Raw genomic sequence first — 26,795 nt, forward strand, 5'->3', positions numbered from 1 at the left:
TGTAATTATGTAGCACAGTTCTTTAAGTATTGTTTGCTAGTATTTCATGGAGAGACACAATAAGGACATGTGCATAGAGTGTCTTTACCCCTCCATCAGAGCTCTGATTTCCTTTTTTTAAGTCCAGTTTTGACCTTTATGAATCAATTTGGTCTTTGTATCGTATTGTCTGTCGGATCTCTATCTAGGAATTCAGTTTTTCTTGTTTTCGTTTCCCTAATGCAATCGATACACAACTAAAGATAACAGCACACATTCTCAGACAGTCTCTCCAAAACATTCATGGTGCTGTTATTGATTGTACATGCAAAAGGTGGCAGAATTAGTTTTGTAGAGAATAAGAAAACAGGTTGAAGGTGAAGTTAATAACCTCCCTATTTTCTCACATCTGTACATTTGGCTAAATGCTCAGTAATGTGACTGTTGCAGAAATGACCTGATACATAACGCCCCCTCACTGCTGTGGGACCACTCGCTAAGAAGCTCTTAAATAAATGCTTTATCACGATAAGTAATTTAACCTGTGGTCAGGAACAATTACGTAAATAAAGTAAATACAATTTTATTCAAGATAAAAATAATATTCCAGTGCTTTACAATGAAATGCTAAAACAAAGACAGAAAAAAAGTCTCCTTTCATCCTCAGCCTTGTATTTTGCACAGCCAGCAGGTCCTGATCACATGACCTCAGGGATCTGCTTTGAATGCATTGATGTAAAAGTTCACTGATGTAAACTGATGCTTGTCCATGCTTAGCTCTAGAAGTCAAAAGTGAATCTGGAACCAGGATCTCACAACAGTGTGATTCGAGTGTTCATTACTTTAGGCACAAATCTCTTTAGGAGACAAAAACATTTGACTTATTTGTTTTTATTTATATTAAAATAGCATAATAATCTATGCAAGATTTGTAACTTAGAAACATCTTAGGCCTTTAAAGAAACACATAACGTTCACGTAAACGAGAACGAACATCTTGTAGATTTGGTGGAACTATGCTTTTTTTTTTTTTCATTTCATTGCAGTCCACTAAACTTTAAAAAAGTCTTCTTCAATATGTAGCAATTCCATGAATGTCAATACATGTTAAAATATACAACTTTACAGTATTAAAAAAGTCCTTGTTAGATTTTCTCTCACTTTATAACAGCTCTGAGGTGGTGTAACCACATCAAGTGTGCTAGGCCCCACTATCACTAACTATATTTCTTCATCCTGTCTGTGCTGTTCTTGCCTTTAACAGTCTAAAAACAGTTTGAGCGTCAGTTATGCTGAGTAGAATTTTACATTAGCTGTACATTAAACCCGTAATGTTTTAATGACCAAGCTTAGTGGCATTTGTAGCAGCAGCCTAAACGCCAATAATGAGCCCCTAAAATATGAATGTGAATTAATAAATATACATCTACTGGTTGACGACACGTTGACTCTGTCTGTCTTCTGTGTAGGCAATCAAACAACGAACACTTAAAGCTCAACAAATCTTAAAGTCACTCAAATTCATCTTATGCTGTGAAACCTTTCAGATCTACAGTGGTTTCCAGTCCTGTCCAAGGTGGACAAAGAAAACCTTCAACATGCAGAAGGTATATAAAACAGTTTGTGTGTCCAAAACATGCCAAAGGATAAACCAAGTTCATCCACTGGCAATCTTGAGTGTATGATGATGTATAATTGATCTGTTTAAAGCAATCCATTCGTTGCCATCCCTAAAGTCAAGCTGTTAGAGCTTTTTACTTGTGTGGTAAATTATAAAAACATTATTTTAAAGGAAACCTGTGACAGGATACTGCAGACGAATGACTCAGAGTATAACAATAAGTCGGAGTTTTGTGAGTAGAAATTAGTCATGAAGGTTGAAAGGGAAAAAGGAGTATCTTGAGAAACAGTAAATGATGAGTCGTGGAGAAGACAAGGCAATACTGGAAGCTGGAATCATGCTTCTGTATAAAACAGATAGACATCAATAAGATGAAGAAAACAATGGTTGGAGTCAGACTGGCCAGACACACCCCTAATTAGAAACCGTGGCTGTGTTGTGAAGGGACAACGTGTTAAGTGCGAGGCAGGAAATCAAAACACAGACCTCACGCTGATGAGTACACGTCTTTGGTCGGCAGCCAAGTAGTAAAATGAGCTCTATCTTGTGTACATGAGCGCGTTTGTGTGTGTGGTGTAGTAGCGTTGATGAGGAGGGGGTGAGGAGCTGAACAATGAGTACGACTCACAAACAGGATCCCTCTGTTTCCTGTCACAGAGACTGTCTCCTTAAACAACACACACAAGCTGACTCTTGTACTTTTGCCCATGTCCTTTTAAACATAGGCGTATACGCATTGTATATACAGCAACTACAGCATGTTGTGTCTTACACAGACACTCCCACAGCCTCTCCTTCGCAAACACCATGTGTGCATTCAGATGTCTATTTTTGTCGTTACGGGCAAATTTTGATCCGTGGGTTTTGTTTCCCCCGTAATTACACACAACAAAGTCTTTGCTAACATGCAGTCAGCAACCAAACAGTGTGCACACTCAGCATATAAACACACACACACACACAAGGCATACACACAGCACACTGGGAGGTAGTCAGCAGCTTGTGCACTTTCTGCCATCAGTAAAAGCACACCTGTCCCAGCTGCTGTTTTGAAGGGAAGAAGAGGGAAAAAGGAATGTGCTTCTCTCAGTTTTCCTGTGAGCCCCTCACCCTTCCCAACCATCTCTGTTATCCTCCTCCCTTTACTTGTTTATCCAATTATTCTCATGGTCAGCTGCTGTTCTTCCTTTTCTTCTCAATGCTGGCATCTTTTTTTTCTGTCCTCATCTTCATTGTGTGTTTTCCTCTGTCTTTTGCCTCATTGTTTTTCTTACTCACATCTTTGCATTCTTTTGCAGTTTCCCTCCTGCTTTGCATTACACGCCTCGAAATTGTCTCCGTGGCCCCGTGCTCAGATCATCTGCAGTGAAAGTCAGTTCCATGAATCTGACAGTCAAAGATTTATATAGGTTATATAAGCAGAGCAGAAAGGATAAGACTACAAAGAAAAAAAGATGCTGTTGCATTTTCATGCAACAGATCTCATTGACTGGCAGAAGACAACTATAAAATTCACCCGGTTACCAATTATACTGAAACTGTCAGTTACAGTGTTTTTATTGGCGTGCGTGTATATGCCTGCTTTTCCCTTTCTGTACACTTGTTGGTATAGGTATTTATGATGAGCCATGTGCAGCAAGTGGTTTTCTGTTCCTAATTTTACCAGCGTCTCCACCTTGACTTTATAATCAGCGTTTTCTCCTCAGAGCCTGGAGGCTGCACAGCTGAAGAACCTAAAATGCCCACATTGTAGGTTGCACACAGAGACCACCTTCCTCCTTCTCTCTCTTTATCTCACACACACACACACACACACACACACACACACACACACACACACACACACACACACACACACACACACACACACACACACACACACACACACACACACACACACACACACATGCACACACAGACTAACATGCCAAATGTGACTCCTAAGCTCTTTCACTGTTTCCAGCAGCTGCTGAAAGACATTTGCTCTGTACCTTGAAGATTAACAGGGAGAACCTCCGGTGTGTCTTAAGGGTTTGAGTGTAGTTCGGCGTGTTCTGTCTCCCAGATTGTTTTTCTTCCTCCTTCTTCCTCCTCCTCCTCCTCCTCTCCCTCTTGCTTCTGTCGCCCTTCAAAATTTGAGCCGGGAGTGAAGTGATATGTGACAGCTAGTCATTAAGCTGTCAGAGGAGAGCCCATGGACCAAAACCCTGTCAGCATGGATGAACATACACATTTCACCTTTGAAATAAATCATTTGTCAGGTATCCTCTTGTTTTACTGCCAGAACATATCTGAGACTCCCCAGCTGTGCTTGACAGCAGTGGACCCAACAACAGAGGCATTAGATGTCTTAGGCACAACATTTAATTTAAGTCGTTCCTTTGGTGGTTTTATAACTTATTTACGTGTTTTTATTTCTTTGTAAAACATGACTCATACTGTACACCGGATATGAAGAAACAGGTGAGATTTTCTGAAGAAAAACAAGCCGAGCAGGTGGTATAGAACATTTAATGACTTTTTAAAGAGGTAATGTTTTTTCCGGTCTAAAAATGACACACAGACGTAACTACTTGGAGAACCCGTGGGGCACTGGTCCTGTCTGAGCATGCCATCCCATTCTGGCATCCATCCAGAGTGCAGATGGATCACAGATTTGTGTGTCTGCGTGTGGTTTTGGTTCTGTTTTTGAATGGCAGCTGGAAAGTGGAATTGAATTTGATTACGTGCATGTGGAATTCTGTGCAGGGACACGCAAATGTGTCAAATCTACTGTGCCAGTTGTAATGTTGCCATATTTGGTTAAATTTTTCTGTTTTTTGAGGGGAAAAAAAGTTTCAACCAGTTGGAGCTTGCTGAGGTCCTCTGAGGGAGCTGAGGAAGAGTGTATATCTGCGTGGTTGCACGTACGATGTACGCGTCCACTGCGATGCGCAGAGATGCTGAAAAACGGGAGACACAGCTGTTCAGGGGATTTGGAGCCTGTGCTTTCATTAGCAAACATTTTTGTAGCTTCTTGCACTGTATGCACATTTGAAAGTTTTTCTGCATTTCATTGCATATGAAACTTATTCTGCATGGCAGCATTTTTAACAGTATTCCCAGTAAAACTGTAAACAGAAAATCTCAGGTTTGCATACCAGTTTAAGATTATTCCCTGTTATGAAACAACTATATTTACTTAGCTGATACTTTGTTTCATTATTTTTTTAGTTTGTGATATATCAAATATGTAAAGAAATCAAAATGCCTTTTAACCTGCAAGTGGCCAAGTCTGATCACTTTAAGGTGACCCCTGTCATACACATGTGTTGAGATATTTTTAAATCTAAGAATGTTTCCTACCATAAATTTACTTCTCGGAAAACTCTCCACAGGGCTTTGTTTTTTTAAAATTTAGCAGGAACTGTAAAGGTGTGGCAAAGACAGCGGAAAGTTGTGTGGCTTCATTTATGACCCGGAAATATCTGAATTGTTTTTATTTTTATTGTGAACACTGTAGGCTTGGATTTCTTTGTAATTTACTGGTATTTTTTCCATAATTAGGCACTGATTTTGACGGTTATATTTTCAGATATTTCAGTGTTTAGACTGTTGTAGATTTACACGGAACATATTTGTCTATATTTTGTTCTGATCAGGATCACGAGATGGGCAAGTTAGGATGAAACCCTGCACAATTATAATGACAAAAAATATCATGGAGTCACTAGTTCATCTATATTTTTAATGTCAAAATGACACTACTTCACTGTAATATATAATTCACTCAAGCCTGCTGTGAGTTTCATCACATTTTGTCTATTATTGTCTATAGTTTTGCTGACACCAAATCTAAATACATATATATACAAAACACTTTTTGTCATTACAAAAATATGGAAACCTGTGATTAATTACATTGAAACATTTTAAAATGTCCTTTATAGATAAAGGAAACAGTCTAGCATAGTAATGTATACTTTATTGATCCCCGTGGTGGAATTGCTCTCTCTGCATTTGACCCATTCACTCAGGCAGCCACTAAGCAGGCGCACCGGGGAGCAGTGTGTAGGGATGGTACCTTGCTCAGGGGTACCTCAGAGTAGCCATTCGGTGGATTCGAAACCGACCTTCCGATCATGGGGTGACCACTCTACCTACTGAGCTATCCCTGCCCCTAGTATGATACACAAACAGGAATTTAATAAGAATTTTAGTCACTAACAATAGCTGGGCTAAGATGAGGGTTAGAATTCCTTGTTATCACTTAAGATTTCTTCTAAAAAGAAATCCAAGTTTTTAAGGTATAGGTGCATACTGCAGATGATTCATGATTACGTACTGATTCCACTGAAGTCACAAATCACAACAAATTTCTGTTGAGACACAGTTACGTGTTTACGTGCAGATACAGAGTTTTGTGATGCTGGGTTTTCTCTGGTAAACACGTTTACGCTAAACTCAGCCGTAGCTAAGAAATGGTGAAGCCACAGGACAAACAGAGGCCTGCGGTGAGAAAAAACACCAGGAAACAAAAAGCAAGAACGTGTCTGTATAACGCTTCACTGGAAAACAGTGTGCTGTCAATGTGGATTTTTAGATTTGGGCCCTGTGGGAGGTTTTCTTTCTTTTTCTGTTGTGCCCAAAAAGAAGAAAAAGAAAGACGAGATAGATACGAGCAAGATTAATATTCTTCCAGGTCTAACACCATGAACACCACAAAGATTGGTTCAGATGAACCAAACAGAAGCTGAATGCTCCCATTACCTAACATTATCTGACATGTCATCACAGATTTGTGACCAGACATCTTGGCGTTGACACAGTGTGCACCTGTTGTGAACTTTTTTTTTTCCAAACAAAAAAGAGGACAATTGGACAATGCAATGTTGCCCCCTAATGCTGAATATTCCATACTGCAAGCTCCTGAAGTGGAAGAGCTTCAGCTCTGGTTTGATTGCAACAGCTCCCTGCTGATGTCAAAGGACAACGACAAATTCAGAGAAATTTTGAGATTGCGTAAGATGTATCTAAGTCATCTACCTTTCTGGAAAATATCTTTCTTTGATGACTACGCTGTTAAACAACAACCCACTCACCTTGTCCCGTCTAGTGTTAACATGCTATAATGCAAATGTTGAAATCTTTCTGCTGCTTTAAGTGTCAGATTTCCAAAGGTGTGTCTTGGCTGATTATATTTAAACCCTGTGGCACAAAACATCCACTTTATTCATTTAAGCAGCTCTGGCACACTTGCCCTTACACGCAATGGGGCATCACACGCTGAGAGGCGTTTTTTCCATGACATGCAAACAAATAGGGTTTGTTTTGGTAAGCCCTCTGAGACTACTGTTCTGCTGTCTGCAGTCAGTCAAAGTCTTTATTGTGTGCAGCAATTTAACCACTAGTTGTGTTTATGTTAATGTTGGGTATTGTATGAAAACATGTCAGTTGATGATGAAATGCTTTAATTTAAGGGAGTTCATTTTGGGGGGATTCAAATTTAAAAGACAAAATGTTAAGAAGCACTAAAGAAATTGTCATGCATATCTACTTGTGATTTCTTCAGTACAGAGAAACCTTTGTGTTCACATGTTGTGGTGCTCAAGGGCAGGGAAAAGAGATAATTTACTGATACATATACATATGTAATACTGTGAAAAACTCTTGAGCCACCCTTGATTTCTTCATATTTTGTTGAAGAAATCAAGGGTGGTTTGGGGCAATAGCTCCTCAGGCTGTAGAAAAGTCTTTTAAAGATTTTCTTTGGACATTGGCTGCTTTTCCACTTATTTGCAGTCCAGCCTGTGTACCTGAACAATGTCAGATGATTTATTCTGTTTGTTTGTTTGATCATAAGTTATAGAACTTATGTCTACACACAGCAGACAATATAGAAAGTACCGATTTTAAATTAAGTCTTTGCTACGTAGCTAGTTGCAAAAACACTTCAGTTGTTCCCATTTCTTTAGCTGAATTTCTTTTAAGAAAAGAAAAAGGCAAAGACTCAGTTTTGGCAGGCATAAAATAGTATCTTTGTACCAACAGGGTTAAGTGCGAAGAGATGTTAGCTGAAAACCGTAAATATTTTGTATGCAGTGTGTTTTTTGGACAATTTGGATAAGTATAAGTAAGAAGTGGAAGGCCTAAAAACCATCTAGGTTAGATGAAAAGCATCTGAAAGTCATGTCCTGGGAGATGTATCTGGTCCTTTACTATTTATTGAAGTCTCATCAGAAATGGTTTCAGTGGAAGGGTGGCTGTTAAGAAGCAATTTACAAGGACGGGAAGGAAAGGCTGAGGTGTGCTATATTACACACGAACTGAAACAGGTCTGATGGAGTCATGAATCCAAATATGAAATCTTTGGTTCCAGTTGATGTCAGTATGCACGGATGAGGTCAGGGGAGCGGTGTATACGGTACTCGGTAAAACAAAGTGGAGGCTGTGTCATGGTTTTGGCTTCATTTCAGCCAGTGGCTGTTAGAATTACACAACGTCTGTTTTTACTGTATTCTTTCCATGTACATTTGCAGATGTTTCAATAGACTGTTGCACCCATTTCCCATTTTCCAAGAAAAATAAAAATAAACGAGGGATACCTGAAGACTTTTTCACAGTACTATATTTATTGTTTTCTCTTGACTTGATAGAAACATTCCGCCAGCAAGGCAAAGTCTAAATCAGGAGGACTCTGATTTCTGAGATGCTACAGTCTCGAGTCATTCAAGTGCTGTGCTGGAACATATGTACGGGGTATAGACGAGTTATTCAAGACAGGACAGGACAGGATACACACACATACATACCACAGAAAGGGTGAAAGTTACAGCCAGAGCTCCCACACCCACACATACCCACAAAAAAAATCATATCAAAATACAGTCAGAGCCTGTCATTTTGAAAATACTACAGTGTAAACTCTTTGCATTTAAATGATACATAACAGGAAATAAGTAACTTAGCTAATATTGTAGGTTTCAAAAGGTACAGGGAGGAAAAGTGAACTATAAAGTGTACTTCAGTTTGTCTCCTCAGTAATCCACTTCATTTACCTGATCATTAACACTTATGTGTAAATCACTCAAACACCATAAACACAAGACACAAACAAGCCATGAACATTTCCAACTTTTCAAAATGTGACACATTGAAATGTATTCACATGGTTATGTCAACCAGCATAACGAGAACAGTATTCCTTCAGAAGGTTTCTTTGATTTGTGTTATAATCACACACACAAAAAAATGTAGGCAACTGTGAGCATGTTTACGCAGCCAAAAAGCCACACGATTCTTTTGAAATGCAAAACAGTGACTATATAAAACCAAAACTGAAGCTTTTTATTCAACTACGGAAGAAAATTCACATTCTCTAATTTTGTTTTATATTCACATTGCTGGCGCTACGTAAAAATTTAAGATAAAAAAAATTAGGCATACAGTACATCTGAGTTATTTTCACAAGGTGACAGTCAGTTATCTGCATATACGCAAGTTATGAATCTTAGTTACACCTGCATGCAGCTTATGCTATCCAATTATTCTGGGAAAAAATTAGCCAAAAGTAAAGGGAGAGCAGATTTTTTTTTTTGCGTTGCACACAGATTATTGAGGAGACCCTGTGAACAAAATTCTGCATAGTCTAAAACCACTTTGGCTACAGTGTCCTTAGTTGTAGCATTCCAAAGTAATTTTTTAATAAGAAAAAAAAAGAGCCAAAAGAGAAATGTGATCAATTCAGGCCAAGTGCAACTGTAAAAGAACATCAGATATTTATATTGATCACACTGAAGGGAAAACTAGAACTGTATTTAGCAGTCACAGTTCAGCCAGAGAGCATTTTCTGCCTGGGATCATTTCACAGACTCATCTCTGAGCTGTTTATTTACTTAGATTCGTTGCTCTTGTTTGGATGGTTACTCTCCGAGGTGGTGGCTCCTCAATGCTCCGGTTGGCCACGAGGTCCTGCAGCTGCAGGGCTCCGCCGCCGATGAAGCAAAATGCCGGACACACCGGAGCGGAGCAATCCACGTGTCCCTCCCATAGGATACGCAAAGAGTGGGCATCGTAGAAGGTGACTCGTCCTTTGTCGCAATCCAGACACACTCCTAGCCGAGGTGGCAAAGGAGCAGTGTGAGGGTGAGACATGCTACTGTGGCTGCTACTGTGGGAGTGCATTGCTCCATGGCTCTGGCTGTCACCCTGGCTCTGAGTTTGACTGTGTCCTTGAGGAAGCAGGATTTTGCCCATGCCCATAGTGAGGAAGCAGAATGGAGGGGAGTCCTGGCCATCTTCAGCCCCACTGTCATGGCCGCTGTCTGGGTCGCAGCTGGGAGGAAGAGGAGGTAAGAGCAAAACTTAGAGTAGACCTGATTCAGTTTCTTCTACTTAAAATGCTGTTTCCAGCAGTGGCCAACAGTAGTAATGTTATTCATGTGTTTACAAGCTATTATGTTGCCCCCAAGTGGTTAGAAATATATTTAATTTACTGGCATGGCTCCTATCCATCTGAATAAGAGGCATGTTACTGAATGGCAAATGAACTGGCTCTTATTTAGTGCTTTTAAAGTTACTTGAGTACATGTCTCATTCGCCATTTCATAAAAACAGTCATTTCCATGTCTAAGTTATTTCAGTATGTTGCCCAAGGATACTGTAGCATGCACACTGAGCAGCCAGAGACTGAACCAACAAGTTTCTGATAATAGAAACTAATAGATGGCCGGCTCTACTACCTCAGCCACAACCAGCAAGCAGCTCAAAATATAGGTGACAGGACACTCCTATTTCTATCATGGATCTTAATGTCATGGTAATTTGAGGCTTTTAATGATTTTTCCAGCATTGAATAACTATACATACATGTACATACATGTTTAATGACTTCACATAACAAGAGTTGTGTGCATAAGTTTGAATGGGGAAGACCCAAACTGTCAAACTCAGATGAGAGGATATTGGTTAGCATGTTTGGGAACAACTCAGGAACCACAGAGGCTCGAGTCTGGTATGAACTGGAAACTGCTGGAACAGCAGCATCACTGTCCACGGCAAAAAAATAGTTTTACATCACCATGGAGGGTGCCAACTGAGAAAGACACCCCTGCTCCATAATCAACACCTTTAAACTCAATAGAAATTTGCAGCTGGCCACATTGACAAGCCTCCTGAGGAAAACTGTCAAGCATGGTGGCAGCATCATGCTCTGGGGCTTTTTTGCTAGCAGTGGTACTGGAATAATGCACAAAGTTAATGAGATAATGACGGACAGGGACTACCTCCAAATTCTTCAACTTCACCTCAAATCAACAGCTTTATGGTTTAAATTTGGACACAGCTTTGTGCTCCAACAGCAAAGTAATCCCAAACATACATCTAAACTGGTTGTGGAATTCAAAAAGCAGGCTAATATTAAGCTTTTAGAACGGCCTTCCCAAAGCCCTGACCTCAACACTATGCTTAAAAGCTGGGTACATGCCAGGAAACCAATCAGTTTAAATAAACTCAAACACAACCCTGACAAGGACAAGCAGAAGACGATGTATGTATGGATAGTTGAAAAGGGTAAGGTTTAGTTACCGAGGGCTGGCCATGTCCTGAGGGAGATGGAACCACTCTTGTAGCTTAGCCTCCTGCCCAACTCCTATCTGCAAATGAGAGGAGCAAAAAGAAAGAAGCTTTGGTCACATCCATTGTGAGTCTGCATGTAAAAGATTTTTTAAAAAGCTTCCTTCACAACATGATCGACAACACTTTCTCTTACCTTTACCAGGTAGGAACTAGGCTCTACAGAGCATGCCCAGTAGTGTTTGCCTTGAGTGACAGCCAAGTCTGCCACCAGTAAGTCAGAGGTCAAGTGGCAAGATGTTAGTGTGCGATCGGCAGCCTGCAGAAGGGAGAGGCCTGGCACACTGCGGGCGTAGGTTTGGCCTTTACCCAGTGCCAACCGGTCTGCATGCAAGCCCCAGCGAGAGTCTAGAGAAAAACTCAAGACTGGTAGGAAGGATAAAGAAGGAGAGAGATGACAAGAAAGGAAAGGAATCAGAAAGAAGGAAAGGTTAGATCCTGCAGCTCAGGCATAGAAAATGAAAAAGGGGCTAAGAGGAGCATGAGACAAACACATAAAGAACAAATGAAAAGAAAACTTTGTTTTCAAGATGAATAGTAAGAAACGGCTTTACAACAAAAACATGAAAAACAATAAAGGTAAAGAGTAAAATTTGATTTGTACATATACCTTTTCAAATATGTTTATAATGACAAATACTTTTGAATTTAATATTATTTAGAATAATACCAAAAAGGAACAATGGACAAAATGTACGAACACAAATGATTTTGGAAAGTGCAGAAAAACAGACCTGTGGCATATAAGACAGAAGCAGATTTAGTATGACTGGGATGGCACTGGAATGCAGAGCAAATAAAGGAAGGCTTTTGCAGAAACTAAAACAATGGGAATGGAGGAAATCAAGGGATGGAGAGAAAAGAAACAAAGATTAGTCAATTGGCTGAAAATGAGTACTGGCAATATGAATACTGGGGGGAAAAAACAGCTTTTGTTAATCTTAGAATTTAATTAAAAGAGTGGCGAGATGAAGACTTTTTGTACTGAAACAACTGTGTGTACACATCCTACCAGGTGCCGGTGGAGTGTGGAGGTAAACCTCTTCGCTGTACTCTCCAAAGCCAGCCTTGTTGCACCCTCTCACTCTCAGCACATACACGCTGTCCATCTGCAGTCGAGCGACCACAGCACTAGTACCCTTCACTTCATCGATGCGCAGCCAAGCTGTGGCCGAATTAGGGGATCTGATGCCACCCCACGTGGCCGCAGCTCCTCCTGCTCGCCTCTGGTATTCAACAGAAAAGTGCCATGCTGGAACTGAGTCCTGAGGGAGCCGCCAGCATAAAAAAAGCTGGTCGTAAGCTAACGTCTTCTGAGTGTCAATGACTGGAGCCAGTGGAGCTGTGGAGAAAAATTGCAACGATACGGAGATTAAACTATTCATTTTTAACTCTTTAACATACCATGTATTGCAGGAACAAAGAAGCTGACAACCCACCTTGTATAAAGTCCAAATTGTTTATGATCTTAATCTCTTTGGATGCATCCAGGTGAAAGTGTCTGAAGGAGGGCTCGGCAGCAAGAGAGAAACACTGGAGATTTTCTATAGCCTTCACCAGCCTGGAGAAATAAGATAATAAAAGGAATTTAAGAAAATTCAAATAAAGGTAACAAATCGAACTGAATGAAAACGGCTGAATCTCTTACCTGTTGTGTGTTATTCTCGCAGCCTGCACAAAGCAGGGTGCATCCGTCTCTTTCAGCAGCTCTTGAGTGTAGGCCATTAGACCGGCCTGCTCCAGCAGGCCTTGCTTCTCAAAGACCTGAGAGGACAGGGCCTCCTCCTTTCTGCTGCGGGATCCCTCCAAGGCCAAGGTCAAAGACCCCTGGCGCTCAGCTACAGCCGCTCCCAGCTCATGGATACAGTGAGTCAAGTGCTGTAGAGCCACTGCACTGTTGGCCTGCAGAAAGAGAGAGGATGCAAAAACAGCTGGAAAAAATGAAGATTGGAGATACTGTTGCTATTCAGGGAAAAATCACGATGCTTTTAGAATGGCATTTACACATTGTGTTGCAATTGTAGTTAAAAGAAAGTGGTCAGTTAAACTGAAGTCCATTCATACTTTACTGAAGCATCACAGTTCCTCTAAATTCGGTGAAATAATTACATTTTTTTGCTGAGAAACTCAGGAGAAAGCTGCAGGTAAGATCTGGACAGTATTGATATCCCAATGACATATTTTCTGCTAAAAATGTAAAATGAACCCCCAAAATACTGCATTTGAAGCCCTAGCAAATACTGTTGCACCTGTACAAAGATCAAAAGCTACTTTAACAAAGCAGAGGAGAAGCACACCTCCATGTGTTTGATGGCAGCCTCCAGTTGAGTGATCTGACTCTGTATTGTCTCCTGGTTTGCCAAAATGAAGTTGACTTCCTTGGTAATCTTGTCCTGGAAAACCAAATAGAAAGCTAACACTGCTATGCTGCAATCACCAGGGCTGTAGCACAGTAAAAACATATTACCACCACCCTCAAAATCACCTTGAGTGCCTGGTAGGCTTGTGCTATAGGCAAAACCTTGTGCCCATGATGGATACGGCGTAGCTTACAAAGTGGACACAGCAGCCTCTGGCAGGTACGGCAGTACCACTGCAGTCTCTCCTGCTCATGCTCTGTGCATGTTAAAACCTATAACACAAAGGTGGGTTAATGTACTGGAAGAGATGCAACTTTGTATCATGTGCGGAGATAAAAACAGAGACCAACCTTTGGCCTAAAGTTGTTGGTAGGTAGAATGTGTTCATGCTGAGCTCGAGGCGTTCCCCACGGGTGGTAGAGCTTGAAACACTCGTTGCAAAAGTTGGACTTGCAGTCAGCGCAGCCCTTGGTAGCCTCCAGAGACTGGGGAGGCTTACAGAAACTGCACGTGATGGCTACGCTGCCCAGACTTACTGTGTGCCTGTACCTAAAGGACAGACATGTGTACATGGAGATAAGGGCAAGGCTGTGATAATTCTGCAGCGGCAAAGAAAGAAAGCAACAAAAAAAATAAATGGGAATAATGAGCTCATCTGACTGTGGCCTGCTTTTTTCAGTAGTTAAGAAGGCAACTCTTCAACTGCCTGACCTGGATACATCACCAGCAGCTGCCTTGTTATTGCATCCTGCACAGTAAAACATGCACCGTCACACTTTCCCGACCAATTGCAGTGATTCTAGGGGAGGAAGCAGCGGCACCCAACAAACTGCTGCGTGTGAAAGTGTCTCTCCCTGTCTCACTGCTTCAGAAGCAGCTCCTCTCACTTTGATCTCCTTTGTTTGAGCTGATAAGGGGTGGGGGAATTAAAAAGCCAGAGGAGTGTTTCAGTCCAAATAAAAATTAACAGTTTAACCAATGCTGCACTGCATTTTTACAGCTGCCCCTGCACTTTGCTCTCAGCCTTGGATCAAGAGTAAAGGAAAAAGATCATTATTGCAACTCCTTCCAGCAAATGATTTCCTGTCTCATTTATAAAGCAGCACTGGCCTCACTCTTCATTCGCTGCCTTTACACATTGCCTGCATGACTGGTTAGAGTGCTTTTCCAAAACTATTACAGCTCTTATAATGCGACATTCCCACTGGATAAAATAAAGCCAGGTGACATGCATGGGGGAGCTAAAAGGTGTCTGCTCTTTCTCTGCCTGACCTGAGGTTGTGATGCTGCAGCACTTATATGATATTCATGGGGTTGGTGCATATACATACCTCTCCACAATGCGCTCCAGGGTGAGGTTGCGAAGGCAGTCTGTCAGGCCTTTCTCCCCGAGCTCTATATCCTGCTGACAGGAAGGACAGGGAAACAGCATGGGGGGATGGGTCTCCTTCCGCCGTCGCCCTGGGTATGTCCCACACACTGGGAGAGTGATGCAGGTGTGGGGATAAAAAGGAAAGAAACACAGACACAGAAGAATAAAAAGCAAGGTTTTTAGAGATAGTTTATGAGGAATTTAACAAAGGCGGACTAGTGAGAAAAGGAAGGAAGCAAAACTCTAATTTGCCTCCACATTTGTGCAGATCATCATGAAAAATAAACTTCTCGAGGAAAAACTATTTGCTTACATAGACACCTTGGCGACACACCTGCTCGGCAGATGCTTACTGCCTTTCGTGTCTCCTTGAGGTAAGGACTCTCGGACTCTATCTTCTTGCTCTACACACACTTAAATAAGTCATTAGATGAATCCATAAAGCTCTGGATGTGCGGCAGGATGCTGATGTGTCTGTTAAATCATCTATGACAGTCTGAGAGGACAGTGACATCATGCTACGTCAACATCATCCTTGTTCATTTGAATGCCAAACACACACACACAAACCATTTCCTTTACCTGTTCTAAGGACCCGCTCCAGGCGATCAGGCGTCCTGGGAGCAGGTCTGCGTGTCTGTCGTGGGGATCGGGTGTTGGGTGTGGAGGATGGTGAGTAAGGCTCTGGAGGGAGATCTGGAGGAGGATAGCCTCTTTGTACCAACACCTCAGCTGCACAAAGCAGACACACACTGTGCTGGCAGGGCAGGATGATGGGCTGCTTCACCATCTCATCACACACTGGGCAAAGCAGCTCCTGTTCCATGCTCTTCATGTTGGACTGGAGAGGAGGACGAAAGAGGCTGAAGACTAAATAACAGCTGAATCACTAGAATAAATAAGGAATCGGCTGCTCTATACATTCTGTGTCTTGTGATATAATGTATAGTCAATGTGTAGGAGGCTGGCATTGAATATACAGAGAGCAGAGAAGGCCAACGTGGATGAATAAATAGCTTTCCCCTGAATACTCATCTAGCTTTACCTGTACCCTGTAAAAAAACTTAGATGCACTTTACACAACTCAGAGAAGTACAAAGCAGTGAGATTTTTAAATCTGTAAAATGAAAATGCATTTTTCTGCTCATTTGGACCCTTCGTCCACCAGCATCAGTTTTACTGGTTCTGGAGGCCCCTTTTTATTGCTGCAGCTACTTAAACGCAGCATCCCGTTTCTATGACAACGTGCATCTTCCCATCATGTGCATCACGAGTATTTTAACCTACTACTCGCCAACATATTTAATTGGTTTTAATGCTCAAACACTTATTTGATCTACTAGAACTTTTTGTTTACTTAATTAATGCATTTGTAGTCACAGTGGCCCCGTTTTACGTTTCCAGCCACAGTGCTAGAGCATTGCCATTTCTCGTTGATTCAAGATGCAAAAAAATACCTTCCAAAGGAAGAAATGCCACACATTCCTTCATCATCAGCGCACATATGTGCAATATGGAAAAGATCCACAGGTAAATGCACAGGTGGTAAACAGATCGCTTTTAAAAAGAGCACACATGGTTAAAAAATGGCTAATAAAATGAGCGTCACACTTACACTGATGCGAACCAGCGCGTCCATGATAGATGTAAAGGTTTGTAAGTCCGCTTCTGCCATACTCCTTCGATGCAAATGACTCTGCGATACAATAACGGATCGCCTTTTTTTTCGTCTGGAGAAAGGCTGAGCAGGGTTACCGTACCGAGGTATGGCAAGCCCGGGCCTCGACCTGATGTAGCCGTGCTAGAGGTGTGTTTTTTCCACACACGCCGATTCAGTGCCGTCTGTCTCAAAGCAACGAGTCCACTCCACGTAGCAATCAGATGGGAGGAGGGGGGGGATTTGTACTGGTTTAGGCTACAGCTGCCACAGTCGCATTGCTCAAAGACCGATTAATACAATTAGAATGGAACTTGGCACTTTTTTATTCGAGCTAGATTTATTTTATTTTAATGTATGACAAACCTTCAAATAAAAATGTCCGATTACATATTAACATTTATACAATTACAGCATTTTATAGGGTTTTTCACGCATGGCATTCTGGATGTGTGTCTAAAACAGCTTAAAACAATTTGCAGTTCAGTTTTTCGAAATAAACCTCCAGCTCCTTGAACGTGCAGCTCCTCCGTAGTATTTATATGTTGATACATATGCTGGTGGCAGTTTTTCGTTTTGCCATTAGATGGCAATGTTTTGTTTTTTCAAGCACACACACACATACACGAGTTCTTAAATTGTTGTTCCATGTCCGGAACCTTTGTATGTTGCTTTTTCATGCGGTGGGTCAGTAATACTGGATGCACCCGTTCGCTGGTTGTTGTAGCAACCAGAGCATCCGCCTTTCGTGTAATAATCACAGCAAGGGGAAATCGGATGAATTAGTTCGTATTTTATATGGAATACGAGTTAAATGAGTGACATGGGCGGATGTGTTTATGCTGCAGTTATCTTATTTGTACTTTTTGCTATCTTATAGTAGCTACTAGGCGCATTTGAATTGCCGAAAAGCTGCATTTCCCGTCCAGCACTAATACCGTAGTTTTTCTGAATTGTTGTCTAGCTACACTTTATTCAAGCATGTCGTCGGTCAGTAGCCTTGTCCCCGCACGATTTCTCACCATCATAGCTCACCTCGTCATCGTGATCACAATCTTTTGGTCGAGGGTAAGTAAGCAAGCATGGCAAACATTTTTTTGTATTCTGTGATAACTTGTTGTAAATATCCATGAACACAATAAAGGGTGACGATAATCTGCAGATACTAGCACTGAAGCTCGACAGGAAAATTAAAAAACAAACAACAACAACAAAAACTAAAATAAATTTTAAAATGTCAACATGTGAGAGACCTCAGAGTTTACCACTTAAAAAGAAGAAGACATAATTCATTTCTCCCAATGCGCTAAAGAAGAAAGAAATTGCCAAGGTAGAAAGTAATTCAAATTCAGATTCAAATCTGGACTTACAAGATGTACGAAACAAAAAGAAAAATAAATGAATATGAATAATCTTTGTCAGGTGATGAAGTCAGGAAAAATAAATAAATAAAATAGAAATAAATAAATAAAAAACAAGAACTGGAGCAGCTGCATGGCATCAGGAAGCCAAAGATTTTGATGTCCACCAGAAACAATATGATAGAGTCCAAAAGAGAAACTGTGGTACTTATAACTCAAGGACTAGCATGAGGGTGATGTAGGACATGTATGAGGACAGTGAGACATGAGGTGTGTGTGGTAGGTGTGACAGGTTGAAGGTGAGGGTGTGATTACATTAGAGGTCTGCTCTGAGCCCCTTCTTGTATCCAGTGGTGATAAACAGGCTGGCCGATGAGATCAGGTATGAGTCTTCGTGGATTATGATGTATGCAGACAACATTGTGATATGTAGTTAGAGTAAGGATCAGGTGGAGAAGTGGAGCTATGATCCAGGGAGAAGAGGAACACACGTGTGTGAATAAGAGGTGGGCAGATGTAACAGTGATGCTGCAAGGGTGTAGCAGTCGAGGTGGATAAATTTAAATACCTGGGTTTAGGAATGAGTAGATGAGAGACGACTCAGGATTAGAGGTTTGGAGATAAAGTCAGAGAAGCGAGGCTGACAGGGTTTGGACATGTGCAGAGAAGAAATAGTGGATAAATTGGACAAAGGATGTTGAAAATGGAGCGAGTCAGGAGGAAGTTGTCCATCACAACAGAAGCATTGGAGTTGACACTGCTTCTTTTTCCTCATGTCTTAAGAAGTAATTACACCAATTTGTAACTTTTACTTTACAGGAAAATAATGTGAAAGCTTGTTTGCCTTTGGATTTCACACAGGAGCAGTATGACACTGAGGACAGACAGTAAGTAAATATTTTAAACACATTTGACACATTTGTGTACACATCTTCCAATCTATTATATGTATTCTCTTTTTCAGGTTGGTGGTGGCATTATCAGTGACTCTCGGTCTGTTTGCTATAGAGCTGGCTGGTTTCTTTTCAGGAGTGTCCATGTTCAACTGTAGCCAAAGCCTCCTTTGTATCCTTTTCACTCACATTTTACACTCTTATTTATCGTTTGTGTTTTGATTCCAAATGGTTACATTTATTACTTATTATGCATATATATTCCACATCCTCTGTTAGGACTATTTGTGACTGGCTGTCCAAAAACATGCAAATACACCAAATAAATATAAAGCTTGCAGTTGTAACTGAGATGATATGTAACGCCAAGGCAAACAGATAGATGTATGGTAGTAACTGAGTAACAACTGCAATGATGTTAGTGTAAGAAAAGCAATAATTTCAAAAGTGCTTGTGATCAGTTACACTTCCATGACTATCTTTTACCTGGTATAGCAACAGGAGTCCATGCCAGTGCCTCAGTGGCTCTGCTTTTCTTTCTATTTGAGCAGTGGGAGTGTCACATCTACTGGTGGATCCTTGCCATCTGCAGGTTGGTGTATAAGCTTGCTCAATGTTGTTGTATTTTTCCAAAGTTCTTTTCCCTGACTCACGTTTCAACCAGCACTGGCTGCCCACTGCAGCGGATCAGTGTCTTTGTCTTTTTTTGTGTTTGAAAAGTGGGAATGCTGGACTTACTGGGTTATTTTTGCCACCTGCAGGTTGGTTTGTATGCATGTTGATGTGAATATTAGTATTTATGTCTCTAGTTCAAAGTGACATAGCCTCTTTTAAGCATTAGAAGCAGAAGTATAACCTACATTGGTGTCTCTCTGGCTCTTCCTTTAGTGTTCTACCGGCTTTAGTGGAGATTCTTCTGTTCATAGCCGTTTTTGGACTGAAGAAGAAGCCTTTATGAAGGAAAGTCCGGATGTACGATGGTACAAACCGAGATTGGATGTAGACATCTGTCAGTTTGTTAGCAGATATACTGTAGCTACAGAAAAAGAGTGGATACCAGACATATATCAGTACAAAACACCAACAGTAAGGAATGCATAAAACACACTTTTAAAATGTTTTTTAATCTATTTTTATATCATTTGAATAAAGTTGATGCAGCATACGTTTTTACCTTATGTCTATTTTTTGTATGTTGGAACTGGAGTGTTTTGTTTATATAGTGTGTTTGTAGTGTCAGTTACTCTGTAAAAGTAAATAAAGCTTGTAATTATTTTGTTGCTTTGGTTGTGTGTGTGTTCAAATTATTTCTTGTTCTAGTGCATCTACTGCAAAGTGTTTCTTGGTAAATACATTTAAGTTGTAATTTCTGTTGAAATAAATTGAAATTGAGTTAAATTATTTAATGCTAGCATAATTACACACTTGTTCTGAACTGTACCATGAAGTTCTACTTTTAGAAGTCCACAAAACATATAAACATAATGTATATAACGTACGTGTGTGTGTTTGTGTGTATTTAGACGATAGAAATGTAATTGTAATGCAAACACATAATTGTGTTTTATAAATGTTTCGATTTGAACTTTAGTGGAATCAAACAACCATTATTTGGATTTTTATTCTTTTATTGCTTTTTTTTTCACCCGGAGAGCTCATGTGGCTCCTCCCACCGGTCCCACCTGACTTTAGAGCCGGGTAATCTGTTTTTTAGTTCCTAGAGCCGGGGCAGCTAGCTGGCTCGTCGAAGTTAAATTTAATTTACTGGTGCTTCGTCACGGAGACTATAATTAAGTATTACAGTATGGGTATGTATTGCATAATTATCAATAGACACATCGTCAGCACAGACATAATGTGCAGATATCCTCAGTCTCAGTGTGCAGTATGTCTTATAGTCCTGTGTGGCTAATGTTAAATGTAAACCACGCTAACACAGATTTCTTTCTTACAGTCTAGCAATGCCAGCATTACTGTAAAGTACCAGAAAAGTTTTTATGTGCTGAGCATTTAGGAAATTATATTAGAGGGGTGTTTTGGTGCAGATGTGAGTTGATTAGCACAGAGCTAACAGCTATACGTGGGAAACGTTATGCGTGAACACTGACGTGGCGTTAAGTTCCAAGGCGTATGACTGCCCAATTCAAACGAGATATGACATTTAAAACCATCGTTTACTTTCGGTTGCATTACAGTTCTATACTAGATAACTCTTTAGCCTCAGATAGCCTCAGGTTTTGTCCAGATGACAGTTTATCTCTGTTGTTTGTAGCGGTGAACACCGGAACCTCCCTGGTGCTATCCAGTCTGCTCTCTGTGCTGGTATTCGCGGGGATGCAGATGTTCAGTAAGCAGCTGGCATCCACCGAGTGGCTCACCATCCTGGGAGGTTTTCTGGGCTCAGTCCTCTTCATCTGCTCCCTGACTGTATCCTTTAAGTGACATGTAGAGTTGAATTGCTTTGCCAATGTTGTTAATCAGTAAACTGCACAGTTCTTTTGGAAATCGGTATTTATTGAACAACTTTCAGACTTTTATTATATATTCTCCATAAAAATGTATAGATGTCACTGAGGAGAGTCGCACCTTAACTTTGGCTTCAGGCATTTAATAATCTGGAAAATTTGGTTTTCGGAAAGGGATTCCAGGCCAAGATATTCCCTGAGAGTAAGTGATGATGGCCCATGCAGTGGCCTTTTTCTTGTTCACATGGTGTTTAATATTTCTGCTGAGTTAACTGTTAGCTCAGCTTTACCTGAAACATCAGAATTGTTTATACCAAACTCTAGCCTAAATAATAGGTGGAAATCTTGGTTGAGGTAAAGGTCAGAGGTTAGAGAAGCCAGGTAACCCAGATCGCTGGTTTAAGTCCCTGTTCAGGTGAAGTGATCTTCTCTAAGATGTTTGATTTTGTACACAAACCTTGCAAAAAATAATCAAGAAGCAAAAGCCTGACTAAATTAACAATAATAAAGCTAAATTGTTCCTCTCAATATATAGCCGCTGTATGCTGGTTTCTGCAGGCTGAAGGCCAGCGGTCACTACAGGAATCAACATCTGCAAAGTAATTTAGTGTAACACAGTTTACATGCAGTTTTTGCATGCAGTACAGTGGTTTGCTTCTGATTGCCACAGCAAAACCTGTTCAGGGTTTTTGTGCCTGTTAAAATGCTAATTATAAATACTGTTCCAATCAATGTCAGTAACACAGTTATTACAGTAAAAATAAGCTGAAACATTCACCGAAAATGCAACGTCTTCACTAAATGTCTCACTGTCGAGTTCATGTGCAAATATAAGAATCTCCTCAGAAGAAAATGTAAAGTGCTTATTTGATAAGGAGCATTTTTTAAATGTTGTTAGGTAGTCCTAAAATAAATTAAAACATTAAAAAAATCATTTTAATTATATTAAACATCTTGCTGATGTTAAATCTACCACGTCAGGTAAACCAGAACAACAAAACATTTGAGCTAATGGAGAGAATAAAAGTTAGATAAATGTTGACTCAGACAACGAATTTAGGGTGCTGCTGCTGCTGATGATGATGATGATGATGATTAGTAGTAGTAGCATTTATAAGCGGCAGCTGGTTTCTGTGTGTGCTTTAGTTAGCCAAGGTAAATAAAACACAGCACTGCTACTAGACTTGAGGTAAGCTCCTGCACTACCTCTGTGCAGGAGGGCTCTAGGCTTCACACACACACACACACACACACACACACACACACACACACACACACACACACACACACACACACACACACACACACACACACACACACACACACACACACAAACAAATCTTTTGACTGGTTAGGCAAGATGCTAGTTTCAATGAGCTGAGTCTACCCTCTGGTCCAGATTTGCGTATCATCATGACAGCCAATGCAAATTTAAAATAACATTCTAACATTATTACCTCGATGCACATCTGTAGGCTCATATTAATGCTCATCACTTATATGATTTACTGTGTCATCTTGCAGTTCTGTTGTGTCTGTGCCTTTCACTGTTTGCCTCTGGCCTGGTACACCGTGTCTGTGTCACTACTTGGTAAGTGACTCCTCTGCAGAACACGTTTACCCAAAGCATCTAGAAAGCACTTCTAAATGTATTTGATTATTAAAATACTTCTCTTTCTTTTTTCCTGTTCAGCCTCATCTTTTCCCTCTTTGCCCTGTACTACATCAACAAAGTGTCTGCTGCCCTCTACCAAGCAGCTGTTCCTGTAGTAACACCAGCCAAAGCTGGCAGCAAGAGCAAAAGGAAGAACTAAAGAGCCCACTGGATCACAGTTGTATCACACTTCGACCAGTCATTATTCCCCAGGTGCTGGTGGTCATTGCTACACAGCTGAATGCACAGTTTTGTCACAATGATCCTTTGTTATTAGGCTTTTTTTAGGTATATAAAATTTGGTTTGGGGTTATTATTTTAAGTCATCATTTCATTGAGTACAAGCCTGTAGTAGTTAATCTGGTCCTTTGTTTGTGTATTTTTTATTTTATTTTACAGTTCTCTTAAATTTGAATCACAAAGAAATGGTAGATATAAGGCCAAACGTGTTTTACGTTCCATCCCTTTCTAATCAGTGCTCTTTTTAAAAAGGTTGCAAAGAGATTCTTTCCTCCTGTGTATTCAGTTTTCTTCTGTTTTGTTTTTTCAAATCCATTTTTGTAATTAAACTTTCTGAAAGACTTTCAATGTGTTGTGCTTCCTTCTACCTTTGCTCAGTTTGTAATCTGCAGTCTAGCTGTGTGGGGATGTAATAAAATCATGCAGTGGCATATGTGTAAATATTCCTTGTGCAGCCATTCCCATAGTCAAGAGTGCTGCAGCCCACTTATTTTTCTGTTATATACTGAAATATGCATTTAAAGAGGACAGCAGTGGTGTAAAGGTTAGCAAAAGTACTGGTGGCTCTAGTGGTAACACAAGAGTTTAAAGTTTTATTAGTTTTCACTTTTCTCTCAGCTAAATTTGTGTCTGTGTTTCAATTAGTTGCCAGATTGGGTTTGATGATTTTGTTTGAGTTTACCACTTTTAGGAAACATTTAGTTTTTATTAGCATCAGTAGGAAAGTTAATGGTTTTTTTTATGTTTATATCGATGAGATATATGCTAAGAGAGTAATTTTACAAGTTCAGCACAGAGAATTTAAGGACAACACTTCTTCAAGGTATTTGATGCGGACACGGAGAGAGCCTTGACTGAATAAATCATGCATCAGTTTGTCTTCATGCTTCTTCGACCAATGTAGTAACAGTTTTCTTTCAGCTTTGCAAGTAAACTATATTGTTTAAGATTTCATTTTTCTGTTGATCATTTAAATTTTTTCATTCAGTTTTAAGTTTTACTTCAGTTTTCAGTTAACCATAACAGTCTTCAGGCCGTTCACTCCTCATCTCCTTGGAGAACAGGAGAGAGTGAAATCACAGAGGAGCTGTTGAGCAAGTTTTAAAGGAACTGCCAAGTGACAGTGAAGGGTCAGTTTGAACAGGCTGTTCCTGCAGTGCTGCTGAAAGCGGTATCTGGGAATAAACTCGCAGTGGAGATTGTCCATTGTCCACAGCCTCACACTCCCTTCCCCCGGCTCGCCTTGTTTCGGGAGAGCATCCTGCTGCTGTCATGTATCCAGGTGTGCCGACTGTTACAGGTAAAGAAGATGGCCCAGTGCAGACTTGCTCAGTCTTAGCAGGTCCCATCATGCATGCGTTATTCTGCTTTGTGCCATCTTTTGTTTTACTTGCATGATGAAACACAAACAGTGTAGATTTTTGTGAGGTAGCATCGTCATGTCAATGCCTTCTACGTCTTGCAGTAACTGTGGGAAAAAGGGACAGTGTTCCTTTATTTGCTCTCCCTGCCTCTCTGTATCCCTCCTCCCTCCCATCACTTGGGCGTTGCCTAGATGACTATAAAGTGTTGAATAAACTTTCAGTCAGCCCACGTCTAACTCCACTTAAGCTCTGCCACAGTTTCTGCATCCTCGTGATCCGGTAAGGCTATTAAAACTTATTTAAAAAGTTAGAAAGTTGTTTGTTTGTTTTTTCCTTTTTCCATTGAATGTTACGTTGGGTGGGCTGAGGTGCTGTTGGTGCATTACGTAGGGTTTTCCTCCTTTGCTATGCCAGGAATGGGTGTCTCCAAAAACGTTAGGCCTATTTCTCTCTAGTCTATCTTTACTGTGTGTCTGCGGGCCTAGTTTTTTCTTTTTCTGAAACTGAAAAGTTTATAAAGAGAGGGGAGGTAGAACCCATATACGGATTTTGGGTTTGGGGCCAGAAGGTGATTTGTGCCAGAAGAATTTGCTTTGAGTGCCAGTAAAAACCAACACCCACATCCTCTTCAAACAATGTGCTGTAACCTAATGCTTGGCTGCATTTTTCACTCATTTTTCTCCAGTGTGAATGTAACAAGCCAACAGTAAAAGTAAAAAAAAAAACCCTGTTATATTTATGTCCATTCCTGCCTTTTGTCCTTTCAGCACTCATTTCTGCAACCATGACTGACTTGGAGAAATCCATGGATTCCATGATAACCGTGTTCAACAAGTATGCCCATGATGGCAAACACGGAAAGGCCTTAACCAAGAAAGAACTAAGAAAACTAATTGAGGCTGAGCTTCCCAACTTTCTGAAAGTAAGGATCTTTCTTGCTATCATACCTGATCTCTATCCTCAGTGTGAATCATTGTCCATATTTAAGTTAAAAATGTTATTGCTCATGCGCTTTGCACCCTGAACTTGTCTCTTGTTACATCTGTTTCAGACCCAGAAGAATGCCAACTCCGTGGACCATATCATGAAGGATCTGGACCAGAACAAAGATGATGTCTTGGACTTTGAAGAATTTATGCCATTCATCGCCGGCCTCACAATGGCCTGTGAAAAATATTGCTCCATGTCTGCTAAAAAGAAGTGAAAGAACTGATGTGCAAATACACTGTAAGAGAAAATAATGCTTGTCTTTTTTTTCTTTCTTTTTTTGTAACAGATAAAGTTGATTGTGTTGCACAACTGTGTGCCGGATTTACAAGTAAAAACTGCTTTTGACAAAATTTCCCCGACTGTGTGTCTGGCTACTTTGTTGTAAATTTTATTCAAAAACATTGGGTATGCTAGAGTTTTAGTTACTATCTGATAGCTGACTTCTGCAACACATTTAAAACTAGAAGCTGGATTTGAAAGTAGTGAGAGTATTCATGAATTAATATCTAATGTGCATCATTTCACTTCTCATCGAAAGTTCAACTGAGGCAGCAGTTTCTACACAGCGTGAGGGGGTAACTGCTTCGATACGGGAACGTGTCAGGATCAGATGTTTGTGCTAAAAAGCCTGAAGTGTGGTGCAGCACACATGCCTGTGAGGCGTGAGCTCATGATTTATTTAGGGTGGGTCAAATAAGTAACATTTTTGGAGATGGTGGAGTTTCGCTCACAGAACTCCTCCAGATGAGATCCAAACTGCACTTTTTGAACTTGGTGCAGATCCATCTGGTAAACATTAACTACTTGGCTCATTACAAGTTTGGAATTCCACCTTTAAACTGACTGAACTCCAGTTCAGTAAAAATACAAATATATTGTGCACACAGGCATACACACTAAGTGAACGTTAACATGCTCATTACACTGTGAAGGATCTCTCTTACTGCAAACATATCAGACCACCCTTGGCCTTTGCAGTGTTTTCAGTCTGCCAACTCATCAATATGTTCTGTGTGCTTCACAGTGTAATACAGTAATGCCCTTTTGAGAGTTCATTTTAAAATTATTTTATTTGTTTTGAAGTCCTTAAACAGTCTCGCCCTGCCCTATCTCTCTGGGCTGCTGCACTCGGACTCCCCTTCCCGCTTGTTCACTTGAGCTTACCAGCTGCTCCTGGATGTGCCGAGGACACAGAAAAGGCTGTACATCACTAAATCAACTCTTAAG

General features: G+C 40.5%; 4 protein-coding genes across 7 annotated transcripts; 3 read left to right on the plus strand and 1 right to left on the minus strand.

Annotated features, from left to right (window-relative positions):
* Positions 1-8,189: 8,189 nt before the first annotated feature.
* On the minus strand, positions 8,190-17,117 carry trim46a (tripartite motif containing 46a). 3 transcript variants are annotated; one of them, XM_026185497.1, is made up of 12 exons: positions 16,560-17,116; positions 15,526-15,785; positions 14,904-15,077; positions 13,923-14,121; positions 13,698-13,844; positions 13,510-13,605; positions 12,861-13,114; positions 12,652-12,773; positions 12,225-12,554; positions 11,349-11,578; positions 11,165-11,232; positions 8,190-9,914 (listed from the first exon to the last, which is right to left on the minus strand). In XM_026185497.1, the coding sequence occupies exons 1-12, from the start codon at positions 16,617-16,619 to the stop codon at positions 9,467-9,469; spliced, it is 2,388 nt and encodes a 795-aa protein (XP_026041282.1). In that variant the 5' UTR covers positions 16,620-17,116; the 3' UTR covers positions 8,190-9,466. The 3 variants fall into 3 exon arrangements, with proteins under 3 accessions (XP_026041282.1, XP_026041279.1, XP_026041280.1); XM_026185494.1 differs by having other exon boundaries at positions 14,904-15,051; positions 15,527-15,785; positions 16,560-17,115; XM_026185495.1 differs by lacking the exons at positions 8,190-9,914; positions 11,165-11,232; positions 11,349-11,578 and adding an exon at positions 11,904-12,031 and having other exon boundaries at positions 14,904-15,051; positions 15,527-15,785; positions 16,560-17,117.
* A 155-nt stretch (positions 17,118-17,272) lies between these two features.
* On the plus strand, positions 17,273-20,137 carry tmem107l (transmembrane protein 107 like). 2 transcript variants are annotated; one of them, XM_026185499.1, is made up of 5 exons: positions 17,273-17,669; positions 18,782-18,849; positions 18,927-19,027; positions 19,520-19,616; positions 19,744-20,137. In XM_026185499.1, exons 1-5 carry the CDS (start codon positions 17,583-17,585, stop codon positions 19,811-19,813), a joined length of 423 nt encoding a protein of 140 aa, XP_026041284.1. In that variant the 5' UTR covers positions 17,273-17,582; the 3' UTR covers positions 19,814-20,137. The 2 variants fall into 2 exon arrangements, with proteins under 2 accessions (XP_026041284.1, XP_026041283.1); XM_026185498.1 differs by lacking the exon at positions 19,520-19,616 and adding an exon at positions 19,351-19,447 and having other exon boundaries at positions 17,274-17,669.
* Positions 20,138-20,534: 397 nt separating this feature from the next.
* Positions 20,535-23,562, plus strand: krtcap2 (keratinocyte associated protein 2). Its single transcript, XM_026184571.1, has 5 exons — positions 20,535-20,663; positions 21,128-21,282; positions 21,459-21,522; positions 22,845-22,911; positions 23,014-23,562. Exons 1-5 carry the CDS (start codon positions 20,660-20,662, stop codon positions 23,132-23,134), a joined length of 411 nt encoding a protein of 136 aa, XP_026040356.1. The 5' UTR covers positions 20,535-20,659; the 3' UTR covers positions 23,135-23,562.
* Positions 23,563-24,773: 1,211 nt separating this feature from the next.
* s100a10b (S100 calcium binding protein A10b) lies at positions 24,774-25,921 on the plus strand. Its single transcript, XM_026184894.1, has 3 exons — positions 24,774-24,857; positions 25,346-25,500; positions 25,630-25,921. Exons 2-3 carry the CDS (start codon positions 25,363-25,365, stop codon positions 25,780-25,782), a joined length of 291 nt encoding a protein of 96 aa, XP_026040679.1. The 5' UTR covers positions 24,774-24,857; positions 25,346-25,362; the 3' UTR covers positions 25,783-25,921.
* The last annotated feature ends 874 nt before the right edge of the window (positions 25,922-26,795 follow it).

This window comes from Astatotilapia calliptera, chromosome 11 (genome assembly GCF_900246225.1).
Source record: "Astatotilapia calliptera chromosome 11, fAstCal1.2, whole genome shotgun sequence".
Taxonomy (NCBI): domain Eukaryota; kingdom Metazoa; phylum Chordata; class Actinopteri; order Cichliformes; family Cichlidae; genus Astatotilapia; species Astatotilapia calliptera.